Here is a 12,754-nt window from a genome sequence, read left to right as displayed (position 1 = left end):
AAGTCAATGATAGTCAATAAAAGTCCATGAACAAAAACTTCACAGGAAAAATGCAAGAGAAACCTTTTTTTTCCCCCCTTCATAAATTGTTTCAATCCACCGTGTGAATCCAAAATCAATGTAAAAATAAGGACAAGATATGAGGTTTAACACAGAAAGTCACATTTCTTCCTATATTTATCTCTATTCTCTAACATATATATATGCAATGACAATCACACACTTGAAGCAATAGCAACGCATGAACTTGAGAAGTACAGAGAAAAAGCAAAAGCCAGAAAGCAAAGAAGAAGAAGGAGAAGGAGACCTGGTTTTGCAAATGACATATCAGAGAACATTGTCATGTGAAGCTGTTCCATATTAACTTTCTATAAGAAAGGCATATGAACAGGGGTCAAAACTGAAAGGACATTAAATAGATGCCATTTTACTGTAATGATTACAACCCTGAAACCTATTAATGGTAAAAGAATCACCCTTTTTTCTTTCTAAAAGAAGCCAGCTAACAGAAATCTGTCTCCTGATATAATTAATCTTAATATTTTCATTTAAGTCTCTTGGAGCTCCCTATCTGATTTTATAAAAGATTATGTATTTTTAACACTGGTACTTAATGACGAGTATCCTAAACAATTAATGCTCCTATTTGAAAATATTTGTATTTCCAAGGATAAAAAAATTATTTCTTATTATTTGTCTTTTTAGACTTCCAAAGCACTATTTAGTAATATTGTTCTATTTTACCCTTGATGGTGTTAAAGTATTGCTATTACATTAATGGGATATACTCCATGTAAATGAGAGGCAATTTGGTAAACTATATTCCCTACTCCAGACTAGCCTATATATGAGGGATTTGGATGTATTTAGTATAGACATTAAGTGATTGTACCATCTGAATCGTTAAAATCCAAATCAATAGTTATAAATTTATACTCCACTTAATATTAATGAATAAATAAGTTTATTTGAACCTTTGATCTAGATTTTAATAATTTAGATGGTATAGACACTCAATGCCTATATTAGGTATAATCACAGAATCTAAATCCATATATGAGTCACCAATCAGAAAGAAATAGTGGGATTTATATGCTTTGCATAAAAAAATATTATTAAGTACTTTTTCTTTTCAATTATACCTTTTCTCAATTTTTTATTAGTAGAACAAAAGGCTACATATAAAAAAAGAAGCATTTTTAAGGATGATAAATTGAGAAATTTTTTTCTTTTAAACAACACCAATAATTTAATTACATTTATTGATTCTGGTAAAATATTTAGAATTGACTCATATATAGGATTGCAGGTAGTATCATATTTTGTTAAATATTAATTGCATTTTTGTATAAATCAACAAGAATTTTAAATAAAAAATATTTTGAAATAAGCAGTAGATTAACTTTATAGAATTCTCATTACAGAGATGATCAATTATTCAGATGTCAACATCTATTCAAGAATTGGTATTGGACAAATATGACATAGCTGAAGATTGATTCAATACGCACCCACCCATTAATTGATTGTAAAGCATCTTCTTTTATTTAGACTCTATTTAACATTCGATTAAATATCCTATGTATTTTTCTCCGAAAGGGTTTTATACTTTTGTCTTAGTCCTTCCACTCTCATGGTAAAGTTAAGAGCGTCGATTGGTTAGCGTGAAATATTTGCAAGAAAGATAAAATTCAGGATTCGACTTAGCGATTATTAGTCTTTGAAGTTTGAACATTTTGCTGCCAGACGTGTCTCAAATATCCAATAGGATTATTAGCCTTGTATTTTGAAAATCCCTTGAGTTGATAGCTTTATTTTATTTTTTTTTTGTTTTTGCGCCACTTGAATTGATAGCTTATAGATGAGGAACAAATAAAAATCCATGTATGGCCCTGTTTGATATGTGGAGTTGAAGGTTGAAATTGGGATTGAAATTGGGAAAACCCAACAGTTTGATATGAATCATTGACAAGTTTAATTTTAATCCCAATCTCAATTCCATCTTATATGGGGTTACTCAATACTAACATCCTTTGGTGTTAGAAAAACAAATCTTGGGACTGAAAATATTCAAATGAAATTGCCCCTCGACCATGGCTCTCAACGTCATCCCTTTCATCCTCTTCCAACATGCCGACGTTCTTCCTCCATCATTTTTGTCTGCTACCCTTCTCTTTTAGCCTTCTCATTCTTCATCTTCCCCCTTCCATCGATGAACCAAATCTATAATGACTTCTTCCATGAATAGCAAGCGCGACGACGAGTCCAAATTCAACAAGGTCAACACACTTGTGATGAGTCACTGGTTCAAGTTAACACTAGAGGCTACTAGTTCAGAGTTCGAGTTCACCACGAATGGCAATTTGTCAGGTTCAAGTTCAATTTGGTTCACAATCAGCGTTGGTCCTAGTGGTGGTTCACAATGACTTTCTAGACCTAGCGAGAGAACGATTCTCCTTGTCTAGTATTTTGGTCATCTTCTCTCCCTATTGACAATTATTTGTCCAAGGTGGTCCTAGTGGCGGTGCTTGGTGGCTATGCACAGCAGTGGATAAAACTGAGAGAACATTATGAAATGTGTTTCAGGATTACAAGAGACACTATAGTCTTTTGGTAATTTCTAACTGGTTATTAAAAAAAAATTAATGCAAGTAATTTTTTTTAAAGTATTTCTTTTTTAAAAAAAATTATTATTATTAGCTACATGTAAGGTGTGTTTTTAATAGAGGCAAATCTATTTAAAATTCGGTCAAGCATTGAATATGACAACTTTTTTAATGGAGATTCGAATCCTTGATTAATCATATTATGAGAAATTAGCTCATTTTACTTGACCCATCACCTAACCCCCATGAGTATATCATGTACTTTATATCAAATGTACTTTCCAATCCCAATTCACTAAAATTCATTAATGTACCAAACAGGGTTCATTGAGAGTAAATTAAGGGTGTTGTGAGTATTTCAAAATTAAAATGGCAGTGAATTTCACAACTTTTTACATCTCCACACATCAAATTTACTTTCCCAGTAATTACAGATTGCAAAGACCATTTTAACTGCTTTTTAAGCTTGACATTACCCACATTACCCGCAAATGAAAACACCGGAAAGGTATGAGATGATATAAAAGATACACACTTTGCAAGTATATCCCAACTTAAATTTGAGCTCATTAAGAGGCATGAGTTCTCTTAGCCTCTAAGCATGTTTATAATTGCATCAAAAATGAAGATTATCCATTACTTAATATTTAATCTATCAGGTTCTGATAAACCAAATAGAATAATAATATTTCCAATCATGTGACATTATCAAGTGATCCCATTTTTTACTTCAATCTATCTATCTATCTATGTAGAGTAAAGTACATCATGGTACCGTTTATCTACAGTTGAATGAACAGTACCATCATTTTTTTTATTTAAACTCTACATATTAATAGTTCATGTGGGATCACAAAAAAAAAAAAAAAAGACAGCACAGGACCCACAGTAAAAATAATTACAAGCATGAAACTCAAAAAAAATAATACTCCCTTCATTCAAAAATGTAAGAAATTTTTTTTTTTCTCTTAGATTGTAGGACTGGATAAGATGGAACGCAAAGAATGAAGTAGGAAGCTTGAATACAAGAAGAGCACATTGGCAGAGTTTATTTGCCCAAGCCTATTGGAATATTTAAAAAGAAAAATGCAAGAAGCTCTACTCGAAAGATGAGATTCGAGATAGTGATATTGCCTTCTTAAGCAATCAACAAATTTGTAATGACATGAAGTTTCTATCCAAAATCAATCACTTAAATAAAAGAAGCACTATTTATGATACTAATTGAAAACCACCTGAATTCGGATAGGTTAGGCTAAACACTGATGGTGCTGTTAATATTAATGGAGCTGTTGTTTATGGAGGCATTATAAAGAACGACAAAAGAAATTGGAGCAAAGGGTTTTCCAAGTATCTTGGCTTTCAACCTAGCACAGCTGCTGAGTTTATGGAAATCTATGAAAGGCTTATCTTTTGTTGGAATGAAAAGTTATACAAAGTTAATGTTCATTCGGATTTAATGGAAGCACTTTCTCTCATCAACTCCAACTACTCTGGAAGTCATCCTTTCTCCGACATCATTACAAAAATTAGAGATCTCACAATGAAGAATTGGATAGTCACATTTGATCATGTTTATAAAGATTTAAATAAATGTGCTGATTGTTTAGCCCACTAGATATCTCACAATAATGTTAACACTACAATCTTTGATATCCTTCTGTATGCTTGTAGAAGCCTCTTAGCTTTAAACATGATTAGATCTTAATCTTTTTTCACAGTTTGCTATGGCCATGTATTCAAAAAAAATGTAAGGCATTTTTTGAGGAGTTGGATGTTTAAAAATATAAGTCATTTTTACTCTTTTGCGATATAATTATTGCCTTTATTTTTTAAATATGCCCCTATTAATGAATGACTTTATATTTATTGTAGAGTATTCAATAAGGGTAAATATAAAAAAAATAAGGTTAGTTTAAAAGTAAATAACTACTTTATTGATATGTGAGATTCGATTAAAAATACCTTGTATTTTGAATAAAGAAAGTATGTATGAGATCTTTTTTTTTTTTTGTAAATGTAGGATATTTATCATTTGTTACTTGTATTTTATATGTGTATAAGATAATTAATTGTATATAACATATATATTTAAGTAATAAATAATAAAATTAAATATTTTATTATTTAAATCAATCAATTTATTCTTGTTTGCTTTTATATATGAGCAAATTTTAATCAATTCACATGGTTTGAAAAAAATAGTTAATTCTAATAATTATATTTAAAATTGAAAAGTTTAAATTAGATGTACTTATGATTAACATTTTACTAAAAATACAAATAGAGAATTTATAATAAAATTATAAATTTAATTTTCATAAATTATAAAAATTCAGCTCTACAAATTCAAAATCTGAAACGAGTTATCCAATAATTACCTTAAATAATAGAGATTTAAATCACCATTTAAATAAAAAGTATTTAAACTGTCAAGAAAAACGTTTCTAGTGAGTTTTAAAAAATAACCATGTTCTATATATATATATATATATGTGCTTATTGAATGAGTGAATTTAGATCATGTAACAAATTCAAATTTGAGATAAATTATAATAGTGCTACAGTGATCCAACTATTTTTAAAAAAAATTAAAATTTTATTTTAAAATATTGAAGTTGCTATACATCTCATTTTTGACATTGATAGAACACAAGTAATATAGTATTGAAGTACATGATATAAAAACTACTTCTAAAAAAACAAAACACTGAATCCAACTAATTTTATATATACAATATAATTCATCACCATGAATACAACATTCTAAAAACACCATATATGATGCACGGGGGGGAAAAAAAAATTCTAGTTTGAATAGATAGTGTTTCTCATTAATATATAAAAAAATTAGCAGTCTCGTTGAGATTACCTACACCTTCCCACTATACCATAACAAACCAATTTAACTTTTAAGATGCAATGATGAACTCTTAGCCTTACAAAAGTAGCCAGGACCACATCTCTTCCCATTTTCTGAACAAGTTGTCCTTCATAGTCAAAGAGTCATTGTATCAGAAGAAACCGCATTTCCTTTTTCCACATCTTAGCAAATGTTTGGCTTTTGATCTTTAACTCCAGAGCCAAGAAACTGCATTGGCAATGTTATTCAGGACATCTCCCTCATTGAGGGCACTGTAGCAAATGTTTCAGTGCTCATGTCAAGAGTTTGTTACCGACTGATGAATATGATCATCAACCAGCTTTAATCCATTACTTACATCTTCACAATGCATAATATGTGGAAAAAGGGAAGTAAATTTCACTATGTTGTTGGCTTTACAATCATGTTTAGGTGGATAGTGCAAACAAGGTTCCATGGATACAGCTTGTACACATGGTGGATCAGGGATCTGTTTATGATATGCTCTCTGCAGAATCCATGGCTTCAAACCTCCAAGACTTTGAGCAACATACCCAAAAGTAGACTTGGGGCTAGTGATCAATGCATCACACAAACTCAGCAAATATATTTCAGTCCATGCCTTGATGTTGTGTGCATTATCATTCGACTTTTGATGCCCTTCATGACTTGGTTGATAAACTCTTACAACTTCCCCAGTCACAGTTGTGTTGCTCAAATACAAAGCCCTTAGCTTCTCACCATATTCAGGGTATAAAGATGCAACTAGAACAGCTTTTGAGGTGTTGTTCTTCGATGGAGATATTACTGACTTCCGATGGTCCAGTTGAGGCAGCAGGTTATGCTTGAAGGCACAGGCTAATATTTCATCAATGATGGTTTCATGTGGAGCTCGATGAGTATTATATATTCTTACTTGGAGGCCAATCTTCTCATTTGCCTTGGCCAAGTGGGCTTTGTAGAACCTGCTAATAGCATCCCATACCTCATTCGATGGGTGAAAAAGGTAGCGTCCCAGATGGTGGAAAACTGTGTCTTTTACTGGGAACATTTTGCTTAGCTCTTGCCCAAAAGATGGAATCATGAAAAGAGAAGGGGAAAAATATTGATCTGACTTCAAAATCAGAACAGGAATTTTCTGGAGAAGACTTTGGCTATGATCACAATGAAAAAAATTATTATGACCATCATGGGTGTGTTGTAGATTGAGAACTAGAAATGATGGCCAAATCACATTTGAACCATGCGTCTTGTTTAACAAGCTTTCATAGCTTTCAATATGTTTCTGTTCTTTGCGACGAGGAAAATTCTGGGGCAATAACCATGATGAATCAGGAAATGGCTCACAATAAAGACCAACCATATCAGACCCAAATCTGACAAGTAGAACTCGATCTGTGAGCATAGCATAAAGGAATGCTGCAGCCAAGGTTATCATCCTATTCCCCAAGCCATTGGCAGCTGTCCAAACAAGGTATTTACACTTTGTAGCCGCAATATTTTTGCTAGATTTTTTGCCCATTTTCATGACTTTATCAAAGAATTTGGAAAGGGGTCCACAACCTCTATGAAGCTGTTCATAGTTGCGTAGCTTGAATTTCAGATATGGTGAGGGTTTGTGAGGAGATGCTTTCTGATATAAGGAAGACTGATATCTACTCAGGCATGATCCTTCATCAAAAGTGGGAGCTAGAAGTTCATTGAGGAGTTTATCATTGTTAACAGTATCAGATAGAGATGAATCATTACTCACATTTGCAATCAACTGATTCTTCTGACCTGCAGCCAAGGGGAAAAGAGAAAGAAGGCATGATGCACATATTTGCAAGTGTATAAAGAAAAGCCTAGACAATTTTGTAATTCTAGCAGAGATTTTAATTATTGCAGACCAGGCTCCATAAAACATAATGAAATACATGAAACCATGTTTACTTGTTGTTTTGCCAAATCCAAAAGGTTAGTTGGTAACCTACCAAATGCTGATCATGATAGGAAATTACCTCAAGTACTCAAAAGTTCAAGTGAAGCCGAGAATGCTGTAACTCGAACTTAAAGTCATAATAGTATTAACTAGAAGGTCCTTTATAGTGATCTTAGAAATAATTGTCATTTTGTAATAAAAAAAATGATTAGGAATAACACAAAATTAAATAGGATGAAGTTAAGCCGCAAACAATGGTCGTACCAGCATCTGAGGTTCTATTTTTTAGGCTGATTTCTTCAGAGGCCGCAGGTGAATCATTGTGAGCCTTTTGTTCTAACATCTTGTCGTTAACTGACATACAGGTTGAATAGTCAAAGATAGATTACATCAGAATCAGATACGGTAAACTTGAGAAAATGAATGAGAATATATGATTAAAAAAATGATGTCATAGATAATAGAAATAGATTGCAAACAATGGCCTTACCTACCTCTGATCCTGTAATATTCTGGACTTTTCCTCCCCTTGCTTGAGGGGTTACAGTAATACTAACATCTTCAGCTTCCTTTAAGATATTCGCAGAATTGTTATGGACTCTTCCACCCAGCAAGTTAGTTTTCGGAACTTCCTCAACGAGATCAGACATTGAGTGTTGGTTTATTAGAGTAACTATGACTAAAATGGGAAAAGCAATGAAACCCACCACCAAGAATGTTCTGAATCCCTTGAATGTATTTGACTTAGTTTTATCCATTTTGGCTCAAAGATTTTACAGAACTGCTTACACTACAGCTCAGATTTGATTGCAGTAGCCAACACCTTCAATAAGTAAGATACAGGAAGCTTCAGATATCAAATTGTCCACGTAGAAATGTAACAAAAAGAATTAATTACCTAGAATGTACACAATAATATAGCAGTTTAACATATTGAGGTCTTGAAAAGATAAGAACATGTCTGTCTGGTAGTTAATTTCCACAGTACATTCCACCGTGATGGAAGATACGCAAAAAAGATGAACTGTATAAACAAATTATAAAAAGTTTTTTTTTTTTCCACTTTCGGTTTTGCATTCCGCATCAAATGCGATCGAGAACCCAGAATTGAACGGTTTCTTCTCAAACAAGTGAAAATCAAAAAAGAAATGGAAATACTCACACATCCACACCGGAAGACCTCGCGGTACAAATCCGCAATCTTCTGGAAAGTTCATTTGAGAAAGCTGTAGCTCTACCAACACAACCATATACGCCAATTGACTTCCTGAAGAGCGTAGACCCTCAAGTTTCCTTCTTTTTTCTGAGTTTGATCGGAGGATTTTGGCAAAATGGGATCAAGGAGCGTAGGAAGACATGTAGGGAAGAGGCATTCTCCAACAATTGGGTTGTACGGTAAATAATAAAATGATTCAAAAATAAAAAAGTAATTCCAAAAAAGAATCACATAAGAGAGCTGGGAGTTCACACTCCAATGCTGATCATATCAAAATTGTGAATTATATATGAATATGAAGTATTTATCTCAAATATAAAAAATAATAATACATTTTTTTAAATTATATAAATAATAATCTTGATCATAAAAATGTTATAATGTTAATGGAGTTTTTAAAAACTTTTGTATTAATAAATTTTAAAATAAAAAATTATTTTATTATTATTAAAAATAAAAATAAGTCCTAATTATAATTTTTACTTAAGGAATAATAATTTTTATTTTGTGAATTATAAGAGTTGAATAAAAAATCATAATTTATCAAGTGTAATTTTTATTATTGAAAAATAAATTTTAAAATAACAAATCCTCATTATAATTTTTATTTAAGAAATAACAATATTTATTTTGTAAATCGTAAAAATTGAACAAAAAATTAAAACTTTTTAAATATAATTTTTATTATTGAAAAATAAATTCTCAAAATAATAAGCTTCAATCATAATTTTTATTTAAAGAATAATAATTTTTATTCAAATAATCACAAACTTGACAAGAAATCACAATTTATCAATAAAGATAAAATAATTTTTTTAATTTAAAATTTATTATCACAGAATTTCTTAAAAATTTTATTAAAATTATAACATTTTAAAAATTAAATTATTATTTAATAATTTAAAAAAATTTTATTGTCATTTATTCAATTTAGATCATTCATATTAAATTTAAACAGTTTAATTTTTAATATTATAAATTTAATATTTTACTATTTTCCCTTCTATCATCACCCTGTCTTTATTTACTTTTTTTTTTTTTTATTGGCCATCCCTTCTATCATGTCTGCTAGTTTTTTTCTCCCTATATTTTCTCTCTTTCCAGATAGCTCATAAGTGTCAATGGCAGGCATGTGAGCGTCGCATGTTACCCTTATAATAAGCACAAAAAAACAAAAACAAAAAAAAAAAAAAAAAACAGAACCCTTATAAGTGTATAAATTTTTCCCTCTAAAACATAGATATATTTCAAGTCGTTTACTCTACATATGATAGGATGTAACTTCTTTTGTTTTTTTTATTTATATTCCTTTTCTTAACCTCCGTTTTACCATTTTTAAAAATATTTTCAATAATCAATGTTTAACTGTCATGTTTGTTTTTGAGGATAAGAAGGGGTTGGGGGGGGGGGCATTTTCAATATAAATTTTAAACAAAAAATTGGTGAAAATAAATTTTTAGCTACCAAATACCAATCATCGCTTCTTTCGGTAACTTCTTTTCCTCTTTCTTGTTGCTCTTCATCCATTCTCTATTTCCATCCACCATTGACACGACTAGCACTAGATGTGTTTGGTTTTTCTATTGACTAAAAATTAATTTATCAAAAATTTATTTTATCAAAGTCTATTATAACAAAATTCAAATATTTGGATACAATTTTTTTAAAAAAATTAATTTAGTAGATTAAAAGTTGTTTAGATTATATATAATAAAAAATGTTTTTGAATATACAATTACATAAAAAATGTATTTTATTATTTATAATTTTTTATAAAAAATTCACATTAAAAATGTTTGACAAATATGTTATAAATTTTTAAAATATTATAAAATTTGATATGTTATGTTTTATATTTTATTCAAGTTAAAAGGCACTTTATGATTATAAAAATTGAATTTATTTATTTTATTTAAATACAATTAGATAAAATTGTGTATTACACATAATTTAAAGTTGAATTATTCATAGCTAATAATTAACCTTAATAAAAAATATTAGTTATTATAAACTATGGGTTTTACATTGTAATACAAAATAAATATTAATTTATATATAGATAATTGGATCAGATCAAAATTTTTTCTTGCGATTAGACAAAAGGTGTGGCTCCAAGTCTCATTCACTGTGAATTCGTGATATTCTTTGAGGGTGTCGGCCAAACGTACATCTCAAAAGCTTTTATATATCAATGTTGGCAAAATCCACTTTTAACCTCACTTAAATGTGTTTTCAATAAAGTTCATTCGGAACAAAAATTGAAAAATTTCAATAAAGAATCCTTACTTAAACTTATTTATATTTAAAATTTTAAAATTTTTAAAATTTCATTATAATCTAAATGTACTGATTTGATATTAAATTCTAAGAAAAATAATAAAATTATTCCTCCTTTAAATTATATTAGAACTTATCTACTTTATTTGTTAATTGCACTATTTCATTTGTTTATTTATTTACCAAATGCTTCCTAAATACTCTCCTTTACTTTATCAATGTGTGATTTGGTTTAATTGGTATGGACCAGCATGTTCTGTGGTTGAAATTAGTGAAATGGTTCAAACTGGTTGTTCAGGAATCAAGTGCCCAGCTAGCAATGGGAGCAGCCTTTGGATTAAGGCCTCCAAAAGAGCAGGTGATGAATGTGTATAATTTAGTTCGAAGTCATAAATCCCAATTAAATGTTGTTTTCTACCACATCCAGATAAATTTAAGGTGAGAGAATTACAATCAAGTGTCACACACAGAAATTAATTATTACAAAATTCATTGATAATTGAATTAAACTCAGCAAAATAGTTTCTTTGTTTCTTTGTTTCTGTCAGCATTTACGTAAGCGTCAAATAGTTTTATATTTCTGTGACATGTCTGTGATGCTTATTTCTGTCTGATTATACTTTGAGGAAGTTTTGATGTTACCCAATTATTCTTCTCGATTAATAACAGGCATAAATATAAACACTTATCAAGTTCAATGTTAACTAATGTAAAACCTGAATAAAAGAATGATGAACAATACAACTTCAACTTGGAGAAAAAACCATGAATCCCAAGGATACTTTGAGATAAGGAGGACCGATGTTAACCTCCTTAAAGTTGGTTGAACCAAGCTCATGATATCATGTTGTTTAATCATCGATTCATCATGTTCATCATTCTTTTATTCAGGTTTTACATTAGTTAACATTCATTGTAGGAATATTTTTGTAACCTTGGCCTCATACAAGTTGGTTTCCAATTTTTTTTTCCTCTCATTTCAGGTTGACGTGGACATAGCAACCCATATAAGTATCTCCAATGATGGCTCATATAGAAGGTAATGCATATCGCCTTTTCATTCTCAATAAATATGATAGCTATTCTGATCCGGACAAGAGTTGCATAACTTAAATTGACATAAACAATATTTTTTCTTGGCAATACACTCTGCTTTTGCTTTCTTGATTTTTTCTTTAATTATAATTTTTGCAGTTTGCTTTATGTGGAGACAGCAGATCGACCTGGATTACGGGTAGATCTTGTTAAGATTATTACAGACATCAACATTGCTACTGAATCTGGAGAATTTGACACTGAGGTAAATGCAACTTAGTCAAGATGTGGAAGTTTGACCCTTTTTTTTTGATAATAAAACTTTTAATTCCTTAAATTTGTCTCAATTATTAATTTAATTTTTTAAATTTAATTTTTTATCAACTCAATCCCTTAAGTTTTCTGAAGTTATCATGCTTGTTTTTTAGGTCTTGATTTTAAAAAACAAAATGATGTTTAAATTAATTTGATATATAAAATATATTAATGATTTTTTATGTATTTGTGGCTATATAAGAACAAGTTAACACTCAAATCATTTTATTTTTATCAGTTTAGCCCTCACGCAGTGTTTTATTCTTTTAATTTTTTTTCAATTTTGGAGTTTTTTTTTCTATTTTACATAAATAATTATACTTCTTTTCATTAATCTCATGTTTGCCAATTCAATATTTTGTTATCCATATTAACAAATTTTAAAATTGTTATATCCTCTTTAAACAATAAGGATTAAATCAATAATAGAGGTAAACTTAAGGGATCAAATCAATAAAAAATAAATTTAAGAAACTAAAATTTTCATTACCTTTGTTTGTTTGTTTTATTGCTGAAAATGT

General features: G+C 29.8%; 1 protein-coding gene across 2 annotated transcripts; it reads right to left on the bottom strand.

The window, feature by feature from the left end:
• Positions 1-5,317: 5,317 nt before the first annotated feature.
• Positions 5,318-8,789, bottom strand: LOC129290324 (galactoside 2-alpha-L-fucosyltransferase-like). 2 transcript variants are annotated; one of them, XM_054927066.1, is made up of 4 exons: positions 8,553-8,789; positions 7,881-8,213; positions 7,655-7,744; positions 5,318-7,248 (listed from the first exon to the last, which is right to left on the bottom strand). In XM_054927066.1, the coding sequence occupies exons 2-4, from the start codon at positions 8,146-8,148 to the stop codon at positions 5,768-5,770; spliced, it is 1,839 nt and encodes a 612-aa protein (XP_054783041.1). In that variant the 5' UTR covers positions 8,149-8,213; positions 8,553-8,789; the 3' UTR covers positions 5,318-5,767. The 2 variants fall into 2 exon arrangements, with proteins under 2 accessions (XP_054783041.1, XP_054783042.1); XM_054927067.1 differs by lacking the exon at positions 8,553-8,789 and having other exon boundaries at positions 7,885-8,027.
• Positions 8,790-12,754: the final 3,965 nt, after the last annotated feature.

The sequence above is a fragment of the Prosopis cineraria genome, unplaced genomic scaffold, assembly GCF_029017545.1.
Source record: "Prosopis cineraria cultivar Desert tree isolate PC_DT_omini unplaced genomic scaffold, ASM2901754v1 PC13, whole genome shotgun sequence".
Lineage (NCBI taxonomy): Eukaryota > Viridiplantae > Streptophyta > Magnoliopsida > Fabales > Fabaceae > Prosopis > Prosopis cineraria.
The sequence above is the reverse complement of the archived record's forward strand: the minus strand, read 5'-3'. Positions and strand labels throughout refer to the sequence as shown.